At 53.2% G+C, this 26,092-nt stretch overlaps 1 protein-coding gene across 1 annotated transcript; it reads left to right on the top strand.

Annotated features, from left to right (window-relative positions):
- LOC105190925 (uncharacterized) lies at positions 1–25,149 on the top strand. The gene is made up of 6 exons (XM_011153948.3): positions 1–496; positions 15,007–15,136; positions 17,418–17,560; positions 18,985–19,126; positions 21,238–21,352; positions 21,961–25,149. The coding sequence occupies exons 1-6, from the start codon at positions 433–435 to the stop codon at positions 22,075–22,077; spliced, it is 711 nt and encodes a 236-aa protein (XP_011152250.1). The 5' UTR covers positions 1–432; the 3' UTR covers positions 22,078–25,149.
- The last annotated feature ends 943 nt before the right edge of the window (positions 25,150–26,092 follow it).

Genomic DNA, 26,092 nt, shown 5'->3' with positions numbered 1-26,092 from the left:
TGACGTTGGCCGCGAGTCGCGGCGAGTCAGTTGTGCACGGTCGCTCGCGCGTTACGCATCGGACGTTGGCCACGCCGCACGGACGCGTTCGCAACGTAACAGAGACTGAAAGAGAGTCACAGACAAGCCAGTTTAACGCGCGCGCGCGCGCACCGCACCACTCCGGCACATTCGCTACTTTCTACAGTCGCTCTCGCGTCTCCGCCGAAGGACAACACTCTCGTGGCGTCTCGTACTCTCGGCGGCCGTTAGCGCAGCATCTCGCCGGACAATTCGAAACTCGCTCGAGTTCGCCAGAGTGCGACACGACGATTCTTCGTGGCCGATCTCTCGCCCCGCGATCAGTCTGCGCGCCGTCGGATCCAGATCCACGCCGAAGAGAGAGAGAGAGAGAGAGAAAAAAAATTGAGCCGGAGCTGAGCGGATTGGAACATGAAAACACCTATGGAGAATCAGCTGTCCTGGCTCGCGCTGTTGATGACCGCCCTGTATTCTCGTGAGTAACATTTTGTGTTTTTCCCGAGAGTGACGTTTCGAGCGAGATCGGATCGCGACACTGCTTGTTTTTACATCCGACTTAGGCGGCGGGTAGGTGCGTAGGTAGGTACGAGACGACGTAAGTAGGTGGTAGAATCGCACGATAACTCAAGCCGACCAATCACAACCGAGTGTCTCGATTCGAATTTTACGGGTGCGACGTTCTCGCTGCTTCTCTCTCTCTCTCTCTCTTTCTCTCGCTCCTTCTCTCTTTTCTGCACTTATGCTCGACTACCGATCGGCTTGAATTTCGCCTTGATTAAGTCTGATTAATGTACGCGCCATGTGCAGCTTTTCGCCGCTCTTACCGTTCGGCGCTTACTCCCGCGGATTTGCCGAGGAATACGTCGGCCGACGAACGAGAGCGGCTTGAGTCTCTTTCTCTCTCTCTCTTTCTCTCTCTCTTTCTCTCTCTCTCTCTCTCTCTCTCTCTCTCTCTCGTAACTTTAGAACGCGAGGTATCTCGAGAACGTTGGAACGTGAGTGTATTTATTTGACCGACGTAACGATATTAGAATGACCGGTCTCTCGAGGTCTCTCGTGTAATGGCGGATCGTTTGAGATTTCCCTCATTCTACCGTTTTGCGTCTTAACAAAGTTGTTATCGAGTTTCTCGTTAGCTCTCGCCTTACCAACCGCTCTGTCCACAGATTACTTCCCTACCTGACCAGAACTTCCTTGACATGATCATTGTTGTTGCCACGTGTATCGCGCTCCATCGCCGTGACGTTCGCGTTATACCGTGTTCAGATCCGACGTACGTTCAAGCGCCGCTTAAAGGGACGCGAGAGAGTAGATTAGAGCAGAGCGAGTGAGTGAGTGAGTGAATGAGTGAGGAAGTGAGTGAGTGAGTGAGGGAGTGAGCGAGTGAGTGCATCCCCCGTAGACAACACGGACACGATTCTGCGGGAATCGCGCGAGCGCGCATGTTTACGATTGTTATGTTAATTCGCTGGTCATCAGGTAGAAGATAATTCGCGAGGTAGTCGGCGGCAGGACGATCCTCGGCGAGTCGCCGTGTGCGTGCGATTTCGGGCGTGTTCGGACGCTATTTTTGCGAAGGTTATATGCGCCGCGTCGCTCGTTTCTGATGTCTTCATGCTGCCGCCGTCGTGATCGATAAGAACCAAATATGACTAGCACTCGTAATTATCGACCGCACCGTGATTTTTGCGTTGCGATAAGACGCACGCGAGTCGCGTGCACGCGCCACTCGGGCGACTAAATATAGCGAAAATATTACGTCTAACGGCGGCTGACATTCCACATTAATCGCACCGCTGAACTTGCCAGGAACGAAAGGCGCGCGCGCGTGCGTTCGGCGTTTTTCTTCTCTCTTCGCGCCATCACTTTCCAAGTGTGTCGCAAAAAAGTGCGAAAAACGATGCCTTACGCGAAACGTAGGTCAAGGACGCCGCGTCAAGTACCTAACAGGCGGTGAAGGCGAAAGAGGAGGAAGAGTAGAATCGGCGTAGAGATTTAAGCGAGATACGCGCGACGACGCGATGACGTCGTCGCGCGGCGTCTCTTAAAACACGATAAAAACGTCGAAAGAGACGAGAGAGCGCGCGCGCGCGCGCGAGAGAGAGAGAGAGAGAGAGAGAGAAGGAGGGAGGGTGAGCGTGAAATTGGTGCAAAAATTCCACACCGGGAGTTTCGCTCGTTTCAACGTCCGCACACGTCAATGTCAATCGGTTAGCTTCAACGCGCGCCAAAATAGCCGGCCGATGCCAAGTTTCGATGAAATTGCGAAAAGTTTGCTAATACGAAGGGGCGATTTGCCTGGGTGTTCGCTTGAAAAGTGTCCTGTTGTCACGCGTTATTTTGCTTCCCGTCGAAACGGACACTCCGTCGCGATCTTCCGGAAGGTGGAATTTTGTGCCCGAGATTGATTCCACCGCGGAAGGAGTTGATTTCTCTCCCCCCTCCCCTGGCACTTCCTCCGCCCTCGTCCGCGATTTTAGCCGAAGGAAGGAATTAACCTTTACTTCGGTTGGTTCTCTTCGCGCGACGAAAAGAGGAGGTTTCTTCTCCAGGATTCGCACGAGCGCGAATCGGTTAAAAACGCGGTTAAAGTTAACCGATGATCTCGGAAGCTCGGAAACCGGTCGTAGAGAAAGAGCGGGAAAATTTCCGCGATGGGAAATGTTTCCGCGAGAGCAGCCTCGCTTGCAGCCTCACTTTAGGGCCGCGCGAAGGGTAATTAGCCGCGCTGTAAAATTGGGAGCGCTTAATTGGAACGGAGATTGATACCGTTCGCGCCGGCGTTTGCTCGCTCGCAGCGAGCGTTTGGCAAAAATTCTCAGTGTCGCCGGCTCTTCCGCTAAGTATCGCCCCAAGCTTTATCTAATTAGGTCGTGAACAAGTTCTCCGCATTCTCCTCTCTCAGCCATATTCTTGACGACGCAATGTCCCGAGATTATCGAGGGTTCAGAGACATCCACGTTAGGGTGGAGAACTCGACGGTCGTGCATCTCTCTCTCTCTCTCTCTCTCTTTCTCTTTCTCTCGCTCTCTCTCTCTCTCCTCTCTCTCTCTCTCTCTTTCTCTTTCTCTCGCTCGCTCGTTTATTTCGAAAGCGAGTCAAAGCCGAGATCGTTACGAATCCATTCCCTCCCCTCGATTGTGCATATAATTACAGGTTGCGCAGAATTCGGAGAGGGAAAATAAAATAAATTCTATGAATGTCATTCAAACGTGCGCAGTGATGAAAAAGAGTTAGGAAAAATATAAATATTAATTTTTATCGCGCGGCATTACGCGCGACAATTTTTTTTTTTTACGACAGATATAGTAATATTTTGCCAAAATTACCCAAATGGAATTTGCGAGCCAGACCGCGAGATAAACAGAGAGTGAAAGAGAGGGAGGAGGGGGCAGGACGAGAGAAAGAGAAGGATGGAAAGTGAGTGAGGGAGAGACGCGCGCGCGGTGTTGTGGATGGCTCGATAAAAATCCAAAATTTATACGTTCCGCTAAAATTCCACGGCAGGACGGACGCATACGTGCTGGTATCCGAGATGACGGATTAACATATACAGCGCATACATCGCACACATACACACCGATTTAAGCGGTCTTACACAAACACATCGCTCAATTAAGTGACCGCCTCGGGCGTTTTCAAAATAGACGGCCGCCGACACGTGTGTCCGCGAACGGAAGCGCACCTCGGGGACCGACACACCGACGCAGATGATCTGCGATGTTCTCGCGCTCCAAATTTAATACAACCGTCTGCGTTAGAAACGCAGACGACGACGACGACGGCACTTGTGACGACGCGCGTTCGCGCTCGCGCGTGCGTTTGGCGCTAACTGCGAGTGCGCGCTAGACGCGCAGATGATTATTCTCGCGCTCGTGACGTTTTTCTGCAAATTGATGTTTACGTCTGTCGAAGATTGGAAGAAACGACGACGGCGAGAGGCGCGCGCCGGCCTTGAATTCATTCACTCCGCATATCGTCCGCTCCGTATCTCGCAACTGCGAATAAACAAGATGAGCCGTGAATCGGCTGCGCTTCCGGTTATCTAATCGCGACAGCGATACTCTGCGGACACGGCACTAAATATTAATTGCGTCTGGTCATCGGCTGTCTCTCGCTCGCTCGCAGACAGTCTCAAGCCGCAGATAAGGGATTTAAATGACGCGCTAATGACAATAGTTATGTATTGATCCGATCGATAGGCGCGTCATCGCCGGACCGCGTCATCGTCGGCTATCATTCATACACTTGTGCGTCGCTTCAGCACGCTACACGTTACGGAAACCATTACACGACTAGTAGATAATTGACTTGTTTGCCGGACAGTTTGCGCTGTATGAATGTAGCCTCCTCCTCCCCCTCGTCTCGCGCGCCCTCAATCCCGAGCGTCATTTTTAGATCGCGCACGCGTTTGCAATTAACGGAAAATCTCTCGGCTGCGGTGCGACTGTGTAACCATCCCCCTACCCCCTCCCTGGAATTTTCCCCGGCGCAAATTTCCCAAATTAAATCAGCCCTCCGCGATACTGCGCGTTATTGCGCGAGTGTGGGCGAGTACCGGCTTTCTCGATAATTAAACACACGCGCGTTCATTTTTAACGCCTCGGACGGGGCGCGACGACGCGACGGAGCGTGAAGCGAGGACAGCGAGCAGGGAGGGGGGGTGGGGGGAAGAATAATGTTTTCCGAGCGGCGCGTCCGAAAAGCGATTCTAGATCGGTCCCTTCAGCGAGATCTCCGCGGCGAATATCTCGCTACCGAAATAGCACGTCGGCACGCTCAACCACGTGGGTGACTCGCTCCGTTACATCGTACGAGATGACGTAGCGCGCGGCGATTGGCCGAGCGGATGGGCGTGCGTATCGCCTCACCTTACCGTCACGCACGCTATTCACCGCGCGTCTCACCTCACCGCATCTTATCGCATCACACACCGCACGCACCGCACCGCGCCGTCGGGCGCATCCACGGGTACATAGAGTCGTTTTTCCTCGACGACCGAGTGAGAGAGCGAGCGGTGAAACGCCGCTGCGACGGCGAGCGAGAGACGGTGGAGAGGAAGAGAGAGAGAGAGAGAGAGAGAAAGAGAGAGAGAGGGGGAGAGAGAGAGAGAGAGAGAGAGAGAGAGAGAGAGAGAGAGAGAGCGAGAGAGAGAGAGCGAGAGAGAGAGAGAGCGAGCGAGCGAGAGAAAGAGGGAGAGCAGAGCGGCGGGAAGGAAGGAAGGAGGAGGGAGCAGCCGGTTCTCGCGCGCGCGGTGTGCATTCCACGTTTTTTAGGTTGTTCCACGTAACTACGCTCGCGCGACCGAGAGGACTTGTTGCGTGGAGCCGCGAGGAGCGTCGCGACGACCGCGCGGCTGCTTTTCGCGCGTCATGCGCGACCGCCGCCGACTTCGATCCATATTCGCCCGGCGTCGTTCGATCGGCTGCCTGGCCACCACCTACGAATGATCCCCCTTCATCCGTCCGAGTCCCCGCAGCCCAAGTTCTCCGTTCCTTCCCTCCTTCCCCCGGGAGTGCCGGTGCGTGCGAATGGGCCTCGTCTCCGTGGTGAGGGTGTGCGCGGGTCAGGATACGGGATTAGATAATCCGAATGCCTCGCGGAATGAAAGTATTGTCGTGCGCGCTCGCGCGCGGCGATTGGAAATAGAAACTGCGCGGCGGGGCGAGGGAGGAGGAGGAGGGAGAGTTGAACTTGTTCGGCGGCGCAGACTTGTCTCTCGTTCGCGTCGACTTGCTGCTTTTCTTCTCGTCTTATCGGCGTTTGCGTCACGCTTTTTTCTCTTTTCTTTTCGTCGCGCGTTCTCCGCGAGAGGAAGAATCGACGGCGCTCTTCGTCCTAAATACGAGCGCACGCGGCGCGACGCCGGCTCGGCTGCGGTCGTTCTCAAGGAAATCAGGTGCATTCGCCGGAATTCGACGTCAAAAAGGCTTGTCCATCGACGTCACCTGCGTCACCTGCAGACGGGGGACTCGTCGATGTCACTCGCGCGATGTCGCGGGAATTTTGCTGCGTCTCACCGGTCTCGGCGGAATCGGCTGTGTCGTTTCCGAGCGAAATGTATCAACGTCGATTAGCGCTAATTTCGACAATAGGAACGGCGCATCGCTAATCAGCGTTAGTTAAGCTAAACCATGGTGATGAGTCAGCCCGCGCTATTAAACGCCCCGCTAAATGGAGGTGCGAACGGATTGTCTTATCTGGAACGCGCGCGCGCGCGCCGAAGCACAGAGTTTCGGTAGCTTCGATTCATCAACTCCGGATTAACGACTCGTCGGATTAGCGGCTTTCGTTGGATCCGCGAGATTCATCGGACCGGCGCGGCGTGCCGGGCGGACCCAGTTCGCTCGTATCAACGCCTCTCGAGTTTCTTCCAAATGATATACACGTCGCCCCGAGCGATTTTCAGAGGGTCATGTGCGGTCGCATGACCACAACTTGAGGAGGCAATAACGCGGGGTAGAGTGACGAAAAAATAAACGTCACGGGATACATCGGGAGAAAGAGAGAGAGAGAGAGTGAGAGAGTGAGAGAGAGAGAGAGAGAAGGGGGAGAGATAACGAGCACACATGATACTCGCAGCATCTACCGGATGCCACGTGCGTTTGCGGGAAAACGAATCCCCGATTATTCGGCGCGATGCATCGCGCGGAGCGTAAAATGCGATGCATCGGAAAAAAAACCCCGAATCTCGTTCCGGGGACGCGCGGGGGGTCTCGCATTAAGCGAGATGAGAATACGGGGCTTTACCCGATTACACCGGGGCGCGGCTTAACGCAGTGTGTGTCGATTAGATTATCCCGCTCGCAGACACCGCGCGAGCCGGGATCTGTTTTATCGTGTTATCGCACGCGTGTCGTCCCTTAGCGCTCGAAATTTGTTCGACCCGCTAATCGCGACATCGCGACTTAGGCGCGCGCACATGCGGGTCCCGCGAAGAACACGCGTAAAAGAACATTCGCAGCGGATACACGCGATTATTCTTGTTAACATATTCGAATGCAGCGGAGGAAAGTACAGCCGACGGCGGCCGCTAATGGATCTCCAGACTTAACTATATGCGATGTTTAGTCTGCGCTCTCGCGTATCGTCGGAGATTCTCTTTCATGCTATTATTTCGACTTTTGCCATTTAGCCGCGCGCGAGTCCCGTGCAAAATTTGCCGCAGCTCTCGGCTCGGGTTGTAAAATAACTCCGCACGTTAAATTAGCCCCGCGCGTTATCTCGCGCGAGAGGATAAAAAAAAATAGGAGTGCGCACACAAACACACATGTATGCATGCACATTGGTGCGTATCGTGCGTTATTCATTATGCGCGGTGGCCATTCCGCACGTAGGTCAGTCACGCGACGATAGACTCGATAGCACGCGAGAGGAGAGCTCGCAGGGTCATCGTCATCCACCGACCATTCATCCGTCCGTGTGTCCATCCACCCGTCCATCCGCCCAGCCATTCGTCTCGCGAGCCGGGAGAGCGCGAGGACACGCGGTGTTAAAGCGGAGCCGCTTCGCGGTCGTTTAAGTTAAGCCTACGTGCATAACATGCACGGCAGAGCGAGAAGGAGATAAGATAGCGCGGCTAGCCGATTCACTCTATCCGACCATTTGGTTCAACACCCGACGGTCTCTCTCTCTCTCTCTCTCTCTCTCTCTCTCACTCTCTCTGTCTCTCTTTTTGCAGGGAAGCCCGCGTGGCGCTCACGCGACCTTACTATCGCGCTTATCATCGTCGTTTAGTCTATCTCGGCCTGCCGCCGGCTGTCGGATAACGCCAAGTCGGCAGAAATTTCATTAACCTAATTGTACGGTCGCTGTACCTAACGTCAATCAGCCGAGGCGCCCCGCGAAATTCCGTCCTGTGGGGTTACGTCGTCGCGCCGGCCTTCTCACGAAACGAGGGACAATGGCTTCGCTATCGTGGTTATGGACAATGGACAGCGCCTAGGGGGTTAGCCGTGCCGATTACTCGCGGCCAGGGCGGTTCGTGTATTGTCGTTAGAATCCCGAAGCGGTCGGCTTTAGGTCAAAATATAGGGGCGATCCTCGCAGGTCGCGCTTTTGCACATGTGTGTGAGTGTGTGTGTGTGTGTGTGTCTGCGCACGTGTTCCGGGCCGAAGATTGACGCGGGTCTAATTCCGGAGCCGCGAAGACACGCGCAGAGGCGACCTCTCGTCGGCCGTCGCGGAGGGGCCGTCGCGGAAATCCCCTCGCTCCGCGCAAGGATTCTATTCTTTCGCGCCGAGACTCGCCTCCGAAATTACCACGACACGGCGCTTCCGATCCTTCGACCGCCCTAATTTCGCGTGTTTCGGTAATGCGATCCGCGTCCGATATCTCACCGCGTGGATTCGGCCGCGCGCGCGGGCTATTTTAACGCCGTTATAACGAACCTGGTGACTGATACGATCGCGTCAGCGTGACACGGCGGGAGAATGAATATCGTTTCGGCGACAAGTCGGTCGGGTAAATCGGGGCTGTGTCGTCAACGGGGGTGGGGAAAGAAGTGGCGCGTCGGAGAGAAAAGACGGTATCACGGGCGCGATATATCCGTCCGTCGAAGCCGGAGAAATGGCGACATAGTTAATCATGGCGTGATGTTATCGCGCGAGTCGATACGCGGTAGCGGAATCTTATCGCTGCTCGGGGAGAAATTGTCATCATTGTGTCAATGTCGCGTCGTCCTATCTGCTCACGTGGCCAATGACGCGCGCTTGATTTCCATGCCGAGAGAGCGCGCGGCGGACGGTGACTTCTCGGGGGGGTTTTTTTTTTTATAAATCTGTGCATGCGAGTGCATTTATGAATATAGATGGACCATGGGCCACCGCGCCGTAATGTTTCCCGATCCTTCGTTACTAAGAAACTACTTCCATTACATCTGAGAAGTAACTTCCAACGTGATAAAACTACGACGGCGCAGATCGCGAGTGCCAATATCGGTCTCATCCGTGCGCGCCGATAAGTTTTGCGAATACACCGTCGTTTCTGCGAAAATTTGTAAGACTCACAGTTTCTCCTTTTCATCATTCTACCTCCTCTCTCTCTCTCTCTCTCTCTCTCTCTCTCTCTGTGTGATTAGATTACTCTAAAAAATTACAATATCAAATTTTCACGGCTCAGCCATTTTTAAGGGTTCTCGGCAGCTTCCTTTTCTACCCCGCGAGCTCGACGAAACGGGGAATTCGAGAAATGAAACGAACGAAAGGAGGGGAACGACACTTTCCCGATTTTTTTTTCTTTCCCTATCTCTCTCTCGCTCTCTCTCTCTCTCTCTCTCTCTCTCTCTCTCTCTCTCTCTCTCTCTCTCTACTCTCTTTTTAAATGGAAAGTAATCTTTCTTTCGCGCGCGCGCGCGTAATCGTGTCCTCTCTTAATCAAGTCAACTTCTTATCGTGAGAAGGATGCAGATAAGGCATGTCGTACGATTCGCGAGCGCGTGACACTATCGTCGCGGCGATTTAACACACGCGTGTATAATACACACGTGTTTAGCAACCACAGCAAGGCCAGCCTACGAAATGGCTCGCGATTGGTCGTGCCGACATCGTACGATGGTCTCGTCTCGCCTCGTTATAAATACGAGCCCCAACGAACCTCTTCCTGCTACAGCTGCGTGCATGCATGCGTGCGTGCGTGCATGAGTGAGTGAGTGCGTGAGTGAGTGCGTGAGTGAGTGCGTGAGTACGCGTGCATGTACTAACGCAGACGCATGAGTGAGCGAGCGAGCGAGCGAGCGAGCGAGTGAGTGAGTGAGCGAATGCGTGCATGAGTAATCCCGTGTATTTGGACAATCACACACCCACACGTGTACGTACAAGGCGTGAGCGCAAGTGTGCGCGCTCGTGCGGCCGCTCATTGAGCAGAGTCTCGGCCGGTGCAGGTCGATTTTACAATCGGCTTGGCGAATTCTCGCACGAGGGTGACGCACGAGGAGAAAAAATCGCACCGAAAGAGCCAAGTCGGATGTTGAAGAGTGCGCGGCGAGAACGAGACGATTTGAGGTACCTCGTGTTTCCGCTAATTGCGCAAAATCCGTCGACGCGAAGTCCGCCATTCGTCATCTGAGACTAAAGCGCGGGGATTATGTAAGATTGTTCGTTTCTAATTCTCCGATTGCGCGTCGTCGAGCAAACAAATGCGACGGGCGAATTTGCGTCGCTAATCGGGCCGGACGCTTTTCCATTCGATCGAACGGACGTTCGAAATTACAGACGTGCTGATTTGATTATGCACACGGTCGTCTCTCTCTCTCTCTCTCTCTCTCTCTCTCTCTCTTTTATTATCTCTGGATGTAGGCGGATTACTTGTTCGATTTGACCTCAGATTGAAATCTCGAAACTGTCGTCATTCTCGCGCGATCTTGAATAATTCGACTCCTCCTCGCTGGAGAATCACTGGCACGGAGTAGTGTTACACGGAACTCTTCTCTCATAAGCCGGCACTCTTTTCACGAGTGATATTTTAGCCGAGTAGAGAAAGCAAGAAGAAGAGCTAGAGAGGACGAAACACGATCGGTAACGGGAAAATGGGTTACGACGTGTATACCCCGTGACTAGGGATGACCGCTGCGCGCGAGCGAGGCTACTCGTGCTTTGAGTCGTTTAATCTCGAGCCGCCTGGACTCGCGATTTCGCGGATTTTCGTCAAATATCCTCCGCACCGTTACGTCGAGCCCATCTTTCATCAGCCGTCAAACGCTCGGGAGGAATCGCGGGAGCGGTCGCGCTCGCGCACCGCGTGCGCCGCCGCATTTTCGCCGCGTCGATATATATCTGTTGCGCGAATTTTCTCGGCTGTGAATTTCTCGCTCGCGCGCGACCTCTTCTCGCGTAGTTCAAGCACGACGTTATATCACGGGAGCTTGTTAAAACTGTCGAGCTTCGCCGTAAAGTACAAAGGGAAGGAGAGAGAGAGAGAGAGAGAGCGAGCGAGAGAGAGAGAGAGAGAGAGAGAGAGAGAGAGGAGAGAGAGAGAGAGAGAGAGAGAGAGAGAGAGAGAGAGAGAGAGAGAGAACCGGCCGACACGCGTCGTTTCTGCACGCCTGCTCTCTCCAAGGCCGAGCGCTATTCAAGCGTCGAGGCGTCAGCGGCCGTTTAAATCGGCGGCTCCATAAATCCCGACAATTCGTCCGGATAACGCTATCTATTAATCGCCGAAGGACGACGGACTCGCAGATTTATCGCGCAGATGCGCCGTTCCATTGTTGCGTGCCGTTTACAAAACGATCGTGCCGCCATGGGGCTGCCGCGGGCGGTTTCGCGGGCGGCCCCGGTCGTTATCGTAGCCGTCCCGCCGAGCCCTCCAATAATTTCGATAGTTTGTAATTAAATTTAATGGCGTCGAGGTCGGTGGGAGGCAGGGAGGGGGGAGGGGGAGAGCGTCGCGTCGCACGAGGGATTTCGCGGAGTTAGTCGCACGCATCGCCGCACCGTACGGCCGCGTAACCGTACACGCTCGTTGCGGGACTCGCGTGCGCTTTGTCCTCCGGAATGCAATTTCTCCGCTCGATAAGAGTCTACCCGGTAAATATGACGACCGTGCCTCTCCTCTGCAACCCTTTCGGCCGTCCCCGCGGCTGTGCGAAACTCGCATGTTTACGTTTCCGCGCGTCGGTAACAATAATATTTTGTTTGTTACTTATTATATCATTATAATGGCGTTATGTTATTTATTATATTATTATATATAATGTCGTTATATTATTTATTATATCAGTACAATGCCACGACTGGTTATGTGCACGCGCGCGCGCACACACACACACACACTTACGGTATTATATGCGCCATTGTAACGATACAATGCGCACAAGAATACGCGCGCGCGCGTGCGCGCAGCTGTTTGTTATTTTATTTATATCTCCACGTTCCGCGCTCGGTAACTTTTGACCAACGTCCGAGAGTATCCGCGAACTTGCGCCATATTTAAAGTATTTTAAGTTACGACGAGTTATTCAGTAATTACTTGATAACGTGGAAAATTTAATGAATGCTCTCACTGAAGCTGCCGAGGAGAGTCAGCTTTCTTCAAGGGATCCCATGATAATGCCCGTCCCGCTCCCCCTCTTCCAGCCTTTTCTTTTTCCCCTCCCCGGAAGTTTCATCTTGTTAAAGCGGACGATCAATTTAGGAGGAGAAATATGAGATTCTTCTTCAAATATGACGAGAATCATGTTTATCGTCGGATGTTTTAACAATCTCGTCTTGGTAGCGGCGTAACAACGACGATTGCAAACATTAATTTGCAATGTTTATCCCGACGCACGGCCGCGTTCGCAAATACCCGCGTGGCGCGGGTTACAAAGATTATTTTATATGGCACGCGAGCAAGTAATCCATTTTGAGTTATTAGGAGCGTGGCTTCCCGAAAACGCGCAGATCCCGCCAGCCCAGAAATAACCTCACGAAAACGCGCGCGCGCGCGCACGCGCGTGTGTGTGTGTGTGTGTGTGTGTGTTGACTCGAAAAGTTTTATCAAACTCGCTTTATATACATTAGTCTCATCGTGTTACAAACTACTGTGTCGCTCATCCAACTTCTTGCCGCTTAATATCGCACCATTTCGTTTCGTCGCGATCCCTTTTGAAATCTTCACCGCGAGAGACATTTCAACCGCTCGCGAATAATTCACGAGACATCAAACGAGGCGAATAATTCATCGGGACTGTAGCAATTCGATTTCATTTGGGATACGCGCGCGCGCGCGCGCTTTAAGTATATAATACTCAGTTATTTCAGTAAAGTTCGTCAAGGCAGAGCGAGAGAGAGAGAGGGAGAGGGAGTCGCCGAGTTAATACTCGTAGAGTTACCGAAATGCTCGTCTCTGGAGCACTTCTTGCGATGTCTGCTGAAAGAAAAACGCCGCGAGAAGTGAATAGATCGCAGAGTGTCTCTGCTCTCGTCGCATTCTTTGCCGGATACTGTTCCTAAGGATAAACTTAATTACGGCTCCTCGCTGTCTCTCTTCTTTGCCCCTCTTCCTTTCTCTCTCTCTCTCTCTCTCTTTTCCTAATTTATCAGTCATCTTAATTCCTCCCGGTGAGAAATGTTGCGCGAGCGTGTGCGCGATGTTGCTTTCCATTTACCCCCCATTAATTCTATACCAACGCAAATGTCGGAAACGTGAACCCATGGGGGTTGGAGGGGGCCAGAGGGAGGGGGAATCGCGGGTGGTACACAACGAAAGAGTGAGAGAGAGGGAGGGAGGGAGGGACGAAGAGAGCACAGCAGCGGCGGCCTTGCCAGCAGTTCTCTTTTATTACCTGGAAAGTGGCACTTCTGGGTAATCGGTTTCGAGCGGAAGTTATAAGTTCATTTGGTGGTGTCGAGAGAGAAAAGTCGATCTTGACCTCGTTCCCTTCCCTCCTCTCTCTCTCTCTCTCTCTCTCTCTCTCTCTCTTTCTCTCTCTCGCTCGATGGCTTATTTATTACGACGGAGGTGTAAAACCCCCGGCGGACACGCTGAATAATTCGCGTTCTCCCCTTTAAAAGGCGGACCGCGATGCAAGCTGCGACCCGCAAGCAGATGTTTATACAGTTTGTCCGCGTTTTAATTTATATGACGGTTTCTTGGACCGCTTCGGTGGAGGGACGCGGGTCTGCTCCTAATGAAAATCTCGCGGCACCGATAGCTTTTTGGGTTAATATCAATCCAAGCTCGCCGCCGCGCCGAGTCGAGACGCTCATAAACCCGGGCTTTATTGAGAGCTTTATTGTAACAAATAGTTTCTCCTGGCGAGAGATATTTATTCGGCAGTCGCGCAGGAATCTCCGTTGGGGGCAAGATTAAGGGCGGTTTCCAGGGGGGATCCTGCGCGCGAATGTGCGCGACACACACGCACGCAACGTTTTGCAAATTGTACACGCGGCGATGTAATTGCTAATGAATCGGCAAAAGTTGGTCGAAAAGTGCGACGAAAGCGCGCTGCTAAACTGAGCAAACAATGCGCCCATTAAATCCAAATCAACTTCCTAATATGAACGAATGGTTTTTCGCCAACGGCACAGCACATGACGCCGTGATAATATCGCGCGCCATTCGTCATCATTAGCCAGCCGGCGAATGCATTTCCTGTGTTTTTTATCCCGCATCCCGAATTTGTGTGTGACCGATACTCACACGCGCGAACAACGCGCATCTTGTATGCGCGCGCGTGTGTGTGCGTCGGTGTGTGTTCTGTCGTGTGTGAGAGTCGCGCGGTGTGAGGTGTAATTTCATTTTCAAAATTTAGATACAAAAGATATATACACCGACTCGACGGCGCGGGAGAAGGGAGAGGGGGGAGATAAAGGAAGAAGGGCGCTCGATAAATCTGAGTTACAAGCAATTGAAAAATATGAGGTATTTTTTTCTTTTCGCGCGCGTGTGCGCACGCGCGTGCGAGTCAGGCTTTTTGGAGTAATAAATCGCCGACCGATCCGTTTTGATTAATTCGAAACGGAGTTTTCTTTTTTTTTTTGCGCCCGGCGCGACCCGCCGTAGTTTCGAGGCGATCCGGCTGTGATCTTTTCTCGATTTATAAACTCTCGCCGCTACAAAGCGATGTAAATTTCTCCGGCGCGGCCGGCGATGAAACTTGAAGAGGGCGACTCTCGGGACGGGGCGGGTTCTCGGAACGGTCGCACGGATATGACAATTCTATCGAAATGAGAGAATATCGGGCTCTCCGTCACCGCGTGCTATGAAGTTTCAGGCACTGCAATCTGCATTGTTTCCACGTCAATTAAACTTGTTTGATATTTCCGCTGCAATCACACTGCAACATCAATTCCGCGCGCGCTTAATCGAATTCGAGAAACAGTGCTCTTTGCGATTTCCTGCTAATAAGCGTTGTTATCGATGGGGTCGACGTATCGAATCCCTGTTGCCTCTTACATTTCGCGAGTCGACTACGTTTCTCTGCCTCTTTCTTTCTCCCTCCCTTCCTCGCTCGCTCGCTCGCTCGCCCCTTCTCAGCTAACCCGATTATCGCGTTTCTGTTTCAGTGCTCGCTAGCTGCCGAGGTGAAGAGTGCGGACACGAGGAGCTGGTGAGGTGCGCCAGGCCCCTCGAGAGAATCAACAGCAACGACCTGAGTCTCGTGACGAAAAAGGAGGAATTCAACAAACTATGCCCGTGAGTTTCTTCTCGCCCGGGCGATCTCTTTAAGCGGAAACGTCCGTTGTTATTCGTCGCCTTTACATGTTCCATGAGGACGTCGCTGCGGCTCTCCGTGACGCTCCGTCTCGCGGAGAATTCGTGACGATCTTCTTCCTCCTTCGCCCTCCTCCTTCTGCTCTTCTTTCCTCCTACTTTTTCTTCCTCTCATCTCTTCTCCACTTTTCCACCCTTTCCCGCTTCCGTCCGCTGCTGCTCGCCACGGGAAATTTTCCGTCGCGAGAGAGAGAGAGAGAGAGAGAGAGAGAGAGAGAGAGAGAGAGAGAGAGAGAGAGAGAGAGAAATAAATGCCCGGTCGCCCCTCGTCGCAGTTCGTATCAATTTTAAGCGCGAGCGGGAACGCGTCGAGTCCTTGGCGAAGTTAATCGCGCTAATTGTGACATTACGGGAGATAAAAGGGAGCCGGATAAATACAATGCTCTTCTGGCGACCCTTCCTCGCGGACTCGCCATTGAATTATATCTCGCGTGCGTTTTTATAATATTATTGAAAATGCGCAATTTGAGTCGTCGTTAACCGCGATGAACAATATCTCGGACGGCGCAAAACACAAAAGGGGTGTGTCGGGAATAATTTATCGCTGATACCCAACAAAATCAGACTCGTGGATGTGGAGGAAGAGGTAGAGTGGAGCGGGGGACGAGCGGAGGAGAAGGAGGAAATTCGGTCTCTCTCTCTCTCTCTCTCTCTCTCTCGCGAAATTGGAACGCCGGAAAATAATATCCGACATTCTCCTATCTGCCTTAGTCCATTATATTCGTCCGAATTTCGCGATCGTATCGGGCCCGTGCGCCGGGCTTATCACACAACGGGCAATGCTCGATCGCTCGAATCTCTCTTCTTCTCTCCCGCCCTCTCGCTCCCTTTCTCTCCTCCTCGGCCGAGACTCGACGGGCGCGAGAGACGGGGCTACGTATGTAATTGAGTGGATGATTGCATGCAAGCTGGCTGGATATCTCGCGCGATATTTTCAGCGTATTCGCTGAAGAATCTTATTACGATTGCAATTTAGTTGGGCCGCGGAGGCGGCGGCGGCGGCGGCGGCAGCGCAGAAATTCGGCTCGTTTCATAGAACTTTAAATTTCATTCGGACCCGGTTTGCTCGCCGGCCGAAAGCCAATATGACAAATTATTAATCAGGATGCTCCCCGTGTTGCGCCCTCCCGTGTTCCGTCGCTTTCCGCTTCACTGTCCCGGTAATAACGCCGCCGACGAAGACCGTCGCGGCGACCGTCGTGTGCGCCGCGATATTTTTACGTTTGTGCTTCCCGAGGGCGCGACGGAATCCCTCGCCGCGCGGGAGAAGTCGCGTTTTTGCGTAATCGATTTTCGAAGGAAGAACGAAGGTGGAACGCACGTGCCGCTATTAATAGCTCGCTACGCCGGAGCGGCCGGCAGTTTGTGAAGCTTGAGTCGATTCGCTCTCCCGATGCTTCGGATTCTCCGTTTCACACGCGATCCCTCCAAGACGGCAGGCCACATGGTCGCGTGTCCCATTCGCGTTTCCGAGCTCCTCCGCTCGGCAAATGTCACGGCGATTAATTACGGCGTGGCCGTTCGACGATGGCCTCGCGCGCGATGATGAAATCGCTCAGCGACTCGGAGGAAAATTCAGAGAAAACGTAAGTGGCAGCTATATAAAGAAAAGAAGGCGAAGAAACTCGACTATTACGTCCGCGGTGTGGTGAGAATCGCTACAAATAGACCGTCGAGAGGTATTCCCGGCCACTTGCGATTCTCGCCATTGGCGCGGAAGCTCCAAATTATTCCGGCCGATTCGCCCTTTAATTGATACCAATGGCCGAGACCGCGGTGACGTGAGTGAAACGATCGAGCCTCTCGCTTGATATTTCCAGAAATGGTTGTTGCGTCTTCGCGTCTGCTGTGACGACTCGAACGAATGTACTCCGCGGTGAATAAGCCGAGAGGGAGAGAGAGAGAGAGAGAGAGAGAGAGAGAGAGAGACGGTTTGGCAGGTATTCCATTGACGTAGCCGAGCGATGTTATTATCGCCGGCTTAAACGCGCACACCGTCGGACTTCGCGAAGCACATGTTTACCCGCGGTAATTCTCGCCGTGTGTACATCACCGCGCGTAGCGCCTCTATTAATAAATCCGGCGCGACATCCCTCTGGATGACCTTCGGTCGCCGGCCCGTTCGCCGAAAACGCAAATTCGTCGTCGTCGCGAGTAGCCGAGCAACGAGAGCTACATGCCTTTTTTCTCTTACGCTGCACAGGGATCTCGAGGCTGGTATGAAGTGCATCAAAAGGTACACGCTCAATTGCATGAAGGAGAAGCAGAGGGAACACTTCAACTCGCTCTATACCGGCACCAACATGGCCATCATGGAGCTCTGCCAAGAGGGCCCGTACCAAGACGGTGAGTGCTCCTGCTTAAATTATCGGACTGATTCGGAATATTGCTCGTCCGGGTCGAAATGTAATTGGCGAGAGTTGCCTTTGCGCGCGGGGCCGCGATGAATGAGCGGAAGTAGAAAAAGCGGCAGTAGCGGAAGTATCGTTGCGAATGATGAACCTCGCCGAGAAGGCGAGAGGCGAGGCGAGGAGAGAGAGAGAGAGAGAGAGAGAAGAATACGACGCGATAGATCGCGCGCATCTTCTTAGCGATGTTTGACATTTCGTGTCGAGAATGAGATGGTACAAGCGCGTGCTCGGCTTTCCGGAGTCGAAGAGAAAGGCGAGAATGTCGCCCCGGGAAAAAGAGGAGGCCCCGAGAAAAGGGGAGATGGACGATCCGGGAGTGACTTGTTACGCCCTTCATCGCGGCGCGGAACGACGCGTTTCGCGCGCGCTGCTCGACTTTTTTCTCGCCGAGACGCAGTCGCGCCGTAGCGGCGTTTAAAATATTTCGCCTCTCGTGGATCTTACGTTATCGGCGAGAGTAATAACGTGTAAAGTCCGCCACAGCCGGCGAAGCAAGCCCATCGCCAATTGGGCAAGCGGCATCAATGCAATTCCAAACTGTCGGTCTCCAGTCGGAGATAGCACTAGACTCAATAATGCATCCGGCACTCTCGAGATTACAGGAATATCGTAGCGTAGATTGTCCGCGGGTCGATCGAACCGGCATGACTCTTCATAATGTACTCTCAGCCGGAGAGGCTGAACATAATGAATCGTTAGCAAGGAGCAGCATCGATTCCTCCCGCCGGCGCGGCAGCTAGCCTGCGTGATATATACGGCGCTCTTATATCGTCAACAAGCCGGGAAAAACGGCCTTGTCGCGCGCGTTGCCGCATCTCGGAACGAAAAACCGTGTTTACTCCTCCAATCATTGATCGCGATTGCACGAGTTATCTTTCCAGATATAAAATCGCAGGCGGCTCGGAGATCGATCCTGCGTCCCGATTAATTTCCGTTAATACATGAAGCGGCGGTAGTTATAATTGATGTACAGAGTTTACAGAGTTCAGAAAATAGCGTCCTCGAATGCCAATCTTAATTTTGCCATGATTAAAAATTCATTTAAGATATACTTTTATTAACTGCGCTCTCCGGTGCTCGCTTATATATCGTTCTGCTTTCCTCTTTATCTCTCTCTCTCTCTCTCTCTCTCTCTCTCTCTCTTCCTGTCCATCTGTGATATGAAGTAGCATATTTTCATAGAGTCGACCTGTTTGCCTGCGGGATCTCCTCATTGATTTTCCGCCCTGATTCACGCGGAAACTCGCTACGGCAGGGAGAGAGAGAGAGAGAGGGAGAGAGAGAGAGAGAGAGAGAGAGAGAGAGAGAGAGAGAGAGAGAGCGACGGGAAGTTGAAGGAACACGATTTTCTGTTCGCAGAATTCCTCAGGCACGCACCGTGTATGCAGAAAGTCAAGGCCGAGTACGAGATGTGCTACAAGAGGTACCAGAAGACCACGCAAGAGATCGAGAGAGCCAACCGCACCACCGCCAGCCAGGGCTCCCTCAAGTCCCTATGCTGGTGAGCGAAAGAAAACAATGGGCCGCGCCATTGTCCGTTGTTACCGGGCGTCGGCCCGGTCATGCAAAATTTGCATTAGACGAAAGCGATATGACGATTTTATCGGAACTCGCACATCTTCGTAAACAGAGCGTGCTCACGGTCCATTTGCTTATCCGGCGAACTCTGTTAGCTCGCGGCTACGCGGAGGTAAACTCGGAGAACGCGGAGCGCGAGTCAATTTGACCTAGCCACTCTTCAAAATGTAGACTCCACCTTGACTATTTTATCCGAAGCCGCGCGCGCGGCCGCGGCTTACCGGCTTCCCCGTGCGAAAATAAACTCTCGAGTGGCGCGCCGGCGGCCGAGAGAAATGTGTGTCCGCGCGGGAATTTACTTGGACGAAACTTACGCAGATGGTCATCCCCCGATCGACGTGCGCGCGTACAAGCGATGTTCTCTCGTCTTCGTGCTTTGTCAGGATTTTCTAATCCAACACGCGCGTATCACGGCGTATCTTCCTCGTGGATCCTGCCCGGAAATGGCAGCTGCAGAATGTTAATGCCCGGAAAGGAATTCGCGCGCGCGCGCGCGGAGAAGAAACTTCGGCCAAGAATGGAGCAATTTTCTGGCGGAGCTGAACGATTTGCGGGGGGCGGGGGGAGGGGATTCCGATTGAAAATATTTTAGCCCGTGTTTAAGTTAGCCGGCGATCTTGATGATCTAATTCCAACAGAATTCTGATAACTTGGCCCGGAATGTCTGTATCGCTGATACTTGAGCGGGCGTACGGGTCCTCCGAGGGGGGGGGGAGGGGTGCGATTAGAAAACCTCGGTAATCTCGCGCCGAATGTTGACTCTGTCATGTCGATCTGCGCTCATCACGGAGTCGCGTCCGACGCTCCTCAGGAGCAACAATACGAACGGCGTGTAACGAATACGCAGAGCGACGCGTGTATAGACGCGCGACAATTATGCTCTCTCCATACGTCACATTCCCGCGTCTCGACGAGCGTCGTAACGATCCCTCGAGGACCGAGCAGACCGACGGCGACCCGTTTCCAGGTCGACGTTAACGTCTCCGCGGAAGAAAAATCGAGTTAAGATACGAGATCCTCTCCCGGAACGAAGTAAAGCATAAAACCCGACAAGTACATTCGAGAAAGGGGGCGGGGGAGAGAATGCAATACTTTCGAAATTCCGAAGGGTAGCTGCGACGAGGAGGCGAGCCGCTCCTCGGCCGTGACAATCCGACACTTAAAAGCTCACCGACGAAACAATCGTATTAATAAAGACGGCGTTGCTCAAAGCACTCGCAAAAAGAGCGTAATCAGTCGCCTTTAGGTCGCGAGTTTCACGCTGATGCCTGGCTACCCACACACACCACACAGAGGGGTAATGTCATTAGCGTATCTCTGCCACGGTCTACTGCAGCTTTTGAACTTGCGCATCCCTCGGAAAGGGTGGGAACGGGCGAGGGCGGCAGGGCAGGGGCATAAGTATGCTGACCCAAAAGTGGATAACGCAGATCCGCAAAAACACATTTCTCGCGTCATTTTGTTCCCCTCCCGCGGAAATCCAATTAGGCTCCGAAAGTAGAGAGAGAGAGAGAGAGAGAGAGAGAGAGGGCGGAGAAAGAGGCGGGCGAGAGCCACCACGCAAGAAAATAGCCACGAACGAAATTACACGCGCTAAACAAATCGGGAAATTTACTCGGCAAAGTCGCGATTTTCCGCAGAGCTTCTCCGAGCGTCGGTCGAAAGTGTCATCGTGTGCGACGATGACGCTCGGAGTAAATAATGGAGCTAAATAATTGAGACGCACGACGTTCTCCTCCGCGCATCTCGCATGATAATTCGACTCGCACTGTTTGGAATTGGAATCGCGCTGTTCCAGCGAAATCAAACGGATGCCGACGCGGCGGTCGGTTTTTTCGCTCCTCGAGGCGGAATTGCTCGAGATCCTGCTCGAGATCGCGCGCGCGCGCGCGCTTCGTCCCGAATCGTCGCGTTTTTCCTGGCGATCTTTCGCGCATCAGTCGGGTCGCGCTATATGTACGACGACGTTTCGTCTAAAGTGCTCGCGCCACGGGGTGGAATACTGAACAGAATTTGGGATGTATGTTTGTGCAGCGCCTTCACGGAGTACTTGGAATGCTCTCATCATACGGTACGCCGTCAGTGTGGCGATGATGCAGCGCGATTCACGAAGGAATTCCTCGACAGGTTGTCAAGCTCGCTGATGAAGGTGAGTGTTACCCATCACGTTACGTCCCCACGGCTCTCGTCGCTTTTGTCGCCGAGAACGAAAGGATCTGTCAGAGTGGCTCTCGACAGCTAATCGCTGCCCTCGCGGACTTTCGTCCTCTTTTTTCCATCGCGATATCGCGTGCGAGCTGACGACCGAAAACCGCGTCGCGGCTTGATTTGTCATCGCGGAGAAACTTCCTCGCAGCCCCCCTTCTGTTTGCGTTATTTCGTGCCGGCGATTACCGCGCGTGGGAGGAGAAGAAACGTATGTACTATGGGTTTCGTTCGGCCCGTTTAGCGGATTAGCATTGTCGAGAACAAGGACCGAAAGTAAATAGTGCTTGCTTCCGCTCATATCGCACATTGCCGTGCCGTGCCGTGTCGTGCCGGAGTAATTAATTCGTTCGGTAAGTTGCCCCCCGATCGTTGCCATTCGCAGTCCATTATCCAGAGGTTAAAGATGCGCGCGGAAGTAAGTCGGGGGGGAGCGTCGGAAGGACGGAAGGAGACGGGGCGTCGATTTTAGCGAGTAGTAAAATCGATAACGAGCGCGCGCGCGCTCGGCTGTTCTAAAAGACGGACGAACCCCGTTCGTTTGTGTTGCAGATGCACTGCGCGCCCTATACGCACGAGGAGTGCGCCATGTACAGCGGTAGTTCAATGCCGTACCTCCCCGCCATTATGCCAATGACGCTTATTCTCCTTATGAGATACTTCACGTAATTGGCCGCGTCAGGATCATTTTTTACCTTCGAAAGATAGAGAGAAAGAGGGAGCGGGAGTGGAAGAGAGAAAGAGGGAATCGAGGGGAGAAGAATGGTGAGAACGAGGAGGAGGAGGAGGAGGAGGAGGAGGAGGAGCACGTAGGATGGAGGAGAACGCGGAGGAGTCCTAAGACATGGACCGACGCGCGGAAGGAGGTGGGAGAGAGGGAGGCCATGCGGCTTTTATCATTCTTCGCTTCAGAGAGAATATATTCCTTATTTTCGAAGTGCTCGAAGAGAGGCCGGTGGAAGAGGGAAGAGAGAACGAGGAGGAGACGGAGAGGAAGGGGGAAAGATGGAGACAGAGAGAGAGAGAGAGAGAGAGAGAGAGAGAGAGAGAGAGAGAGAGAGAGAGACTTCGAAAGGGAACAAAGAGAGCATTAGGTGCGAGGGGGAAGAAGGGAGATCCGAGGACGCTGAAGGACTCGGAGAGGGAAGCAAGCAGCAAGGAGAGGACCGAGTTCCTTTCTTCAAAGGGACGATATTTTTCATTTACGAGATGGCGCGAGAGATCACGTTAATCGATCGCGAATGGTAAGCAAGTAACAGCCGTGAGATCAGTATTAAAGACTGACGGGAGGGAAAATAGGACACTCCAGAGAAATACGAGTCGTACGAGAGAGAGAAAGAGAGAGAGAGAGAGAGAGAGAGAGAGAGACGCAGCATCGAAAGCGCGGAAAGATTCGCTAGGGGGGAGGGGGAGGCAGAAGAAGGATCATTAGTACGTTTCTCTTATGCACGTCGCGAAGATCTTGCGAATGGTACATAAAAGAGGACGCGATCGCGACGCGATGTGCCGGACAGCAGCTGAAGAACGGCGTTTGGATGAATAGATGGATGGATCGATCAAGGGAATAAGCGAGCGAGCGAGTGAGCGATCGATCGATCGATCGTTGGACGACGGATCATGGAGGAGGCCGCTGATTTCGTGTCCGCGCCACGCTGCCACGCAAGACTGACCCGATTTCTGCGCGCGACGTCGCGATAAGGACAAAATAAAAATACTCCATTATTAACCGGCGAGATTCTTCGCGGAGGACGAGCGAGTCCGCTCGCGAGCGATTCTTACTACGAGCTCTCTCGTCGGCGATCCCGACGCTCGGAAGAACGACGAGCAGAGAAGAGGAGGAGAAGGAGAGGAAGAGGAGGAGGAGGAGGAGGAGGAGGAGTAACAGCAGCCGGGCGAAAGACGGAGGTGAGATTTATAGCGAGGTACGAGAAGAAGGCAAACGTGTCTTTCCGGCACGTTTCCGCCTCGATTTCGGAAAAGGGCGCTCGTGCGGAACGAACGGACGAACTATCGTCGCCCTGAAATCAATTTCGTCGAATAATCGCGATCTATCGATTCGCGCGAGGCGGGTACGTCGACCTGGGCAGAGAAGAGAAGAGAGATCGGCGCGGAAGAAGTCTAAGCGGGGACGAGGAATCGCTCTCCTGCTCGCTCGGCGAGGCTGAAGAAGAGAAGAAGCGTGCGGATGAAATCACAGGCCGGCGAGATCATCTCTTCTCGCGCGTGTGTGTTTCGTCGGCGAGAGCGCGCGAGAGGCTCTTCTCGGGCCCGATCGTCGCGATTCCGCGAGCGAGCGAGCGAGTGTGGAATTCATTGAAAGTAAAGAGACATTAGAACAAATATTAGAACGCGTTATTACGACTCGTCCAAGTCGGCGAGAGCTCTCCACGGGGATCCGATCGGCCTCGGGAAACACACACATGCACACAGCGAGAGCCGACTGGCAACGAAGCTGCGAGCTAGGTATGTCAAACTAATTTTCCCTTTCCGCGGGTCATAGGGGAGCGGGTTTTCGCACTATTTTTCCGCGGCTACGTGCGTCGCAATATTTGCGAAATGAGCGATCCGACACACAGCTCGCGCAGCCCCGTTCAATTTCAGCGTCACAACGTGGCTTTGCGGGGCTGGGCCGAATGTTTCCTTTGCTTTTTTTTTTTTTTTTTTTTTTTTTCCCTTTTTCTTTCTCGCTGCCGCTCAGCGCGCGCGAAATTTGCGCTACGCTACACTTCGCCGTCGGACTCGAGGATGTAATCGGCGGGATTGATCTTACGAAGGACGAGGAGAAACGCGACAGGCGATGATGACGCGTCTCCTGACGCGCGTCCTTGCGCCGCGCGAGCACCGTTCACAGACTGTAGGTCCTACACACGGTGTAATTCGTAGGTCGTAGGTCGTAGGTCACACACACATACACACACACACACACACACACACAGCCACTTTGCGAGCCATGCGCCGCGCGTTTTTCCACGCGTTCGTGTCCTAGGCATGCCTGGTCGTAGAAATTCGAGCGTCGTGTGTGTCAGGTGTGTGAGGTCCTAGCCAGTGGGAGCCGATTCGCCGATGAGTCTATATTTTTCTGAGATCTGTTGTAGTTGTTGTACGTATTACCGACACACTAATTTAAATATACGCAGACACATACAACACACACACACACACACAAGGACACGCGCACACGCTGCACAGAGAGATAGTATTAGTACTTGCATTGCCGTGTCTTAATCTTAAAGTAGATAGTCCGAAGGAGAGCGAGTGTGTTTGCGAGAGTGTACGTGCGAGAGAGAGAGAGAGGGGGGGGGGATGAGTTCGCGCGAGCGACACGCGCGCTGTCCCTCCGCAGGAAGGAATCTCCTGGTCACATTTCCATTTTTTAGAGTCGATTCTCGTAGCGTTTCAATCGTTCGATCGGGGGATTACGCGATTCTCGACACTGCCGGGGCATCGATCGCGCCTCTTCCCTCGTGTTGTTGTTGCACCGAGTGTTTCGGGAGGGAGAAAGAGAGGGAGAGACACGCCATTAGAGGCGCCATGCGACCTCATCAGGAACGTCGTCGTTGTACCGAGCTGGTATCCTTAAATATTCGCAGGATCACCGGAACCGCTCGCGGCTCTTTCCCCTGAATCCTGCGAGACACGACCGTTTCGCGCACGGAAGCAGGATTAACGCCGGCAATTCGGAATCTCGGCGCGGCCGGAATCGTGCTCGACTTCGAAACCGCTCCGTCCTCTTCGGATCCCTTCAGACGCCGCGCGGATTTCGCGGACATCGCGAAACCCGCGCATCGCAAACAATTATCGCGTTTCGAGCCGGCGGACCGTGGTAAAATCCACGCGAGAAAGTCATAGCGTTTAATCAAACGTGTCCCATTCACGCAATTATCGATATCTCTCCCCATTATCCCGTGCCGCTCGAGAGATGTATAATGCAGATTAATAATCTAGAAATTAAATTCCGCTCGGCCCCGCGCGGAGTACACCGCGCGTCATCGATAGCCGCGTCGTCGCTCTCTCCTACCTGTACATAACGTTTAATGCGCCCCCGACGTCCTTGCGCGTCCTTTGTAATTTATCACTTTGCAGATTCCGCGATGAGAGACGAACGCGCCCCGGGAACTTCGCCTCTCTCTCTCTCTCTCTCTCTCTCTCTCTCTCTCTCTTTCTCTTTCTCTTTCTCTTTTTTCTCTCTTTTTTCTCTCTCTCTCTCTCTCTCTCTCTCTCTCTCTCGTTCAGTCAGACTCGTCGCGCGAGCATCGCGTAATCCCGCGCTTCGTCTTCAACGAGATCATATCTGTATGCTTGTGTATGTATGTGCGTGTGTATGTGTGTGTGTGTGTGTGTTGTGTGTATGTGTGCGTGCATGAGTGAGTACGGAGGTACCTATATTTATTTGTAACATAGTTAAGGCCGCATTGTGTACATATGTCGAGCTGGTCGAGCTTAAGAGAGTGTGTAAGATAACTTAAATACATTCGTAATAAAATCCATTATTTTTCACTAAGCTGTCCGTCTCTTGCGCCGCCACCGCCGCCGCCGCTGCCGCGTGTTCTCAGCGCGACGGCCAACAATACGAGGCAGAGAGAGAGAGAGAGAGGGAGAGAGGGGAATATACAGCAGCCCGTTGTGTACATTGTTGTACAGCGCGTTGCGGTACGGGCTTGCGCTCTCTCGGCTGCTCGTAAAG

The sequence above is a fragment of the Harpegnathos saltator genome, unplaced genomic scaffold, assembly GCF_003227715.2.
Source record: "Harpegnathos saltator strain DR-91 unplaced genomic scaffold, Hsal_v8.6 scaffold147, whole genome shotgun sequence".
NCBI lineage: Eukaryota > Metazoa > Arthropoda > Insecta > Hymenoptera > Formicidae > Harpegnathos > Harpegnathos saltator.
This window is presented reverse-complemented; position numbering and strand designations above follow the sequence as displayed.

What these genes read in the sequence shown, in the direction of transcription:
- LOC105190925 (XM_011153948.3), top strand. Translation starts at nt 433, where the DNA reads ATGAAAACACCTATGGAGAATCAGCTGTCCTGGCTCGCGCTGTTGATG. An exon ending in TCCCTCAAGTCCCTATGCTG is followed by an intron (nt 19,127 to 21,237) that starts GTGAGCGAAAGA and finishes ATGTTTGTGCAG; the next exon opens with CGCCTTCACGGAGTACTTGG. An exon ending in TGTCAAGCTCGCTGATGAAG is followed by an intron (nt 21,353 to 21,960) that starts GTGAGTGTTACC and finishes TTTGTGTTGCAG; the next exon opens with ATGCACTGCGCGCCCTATAC.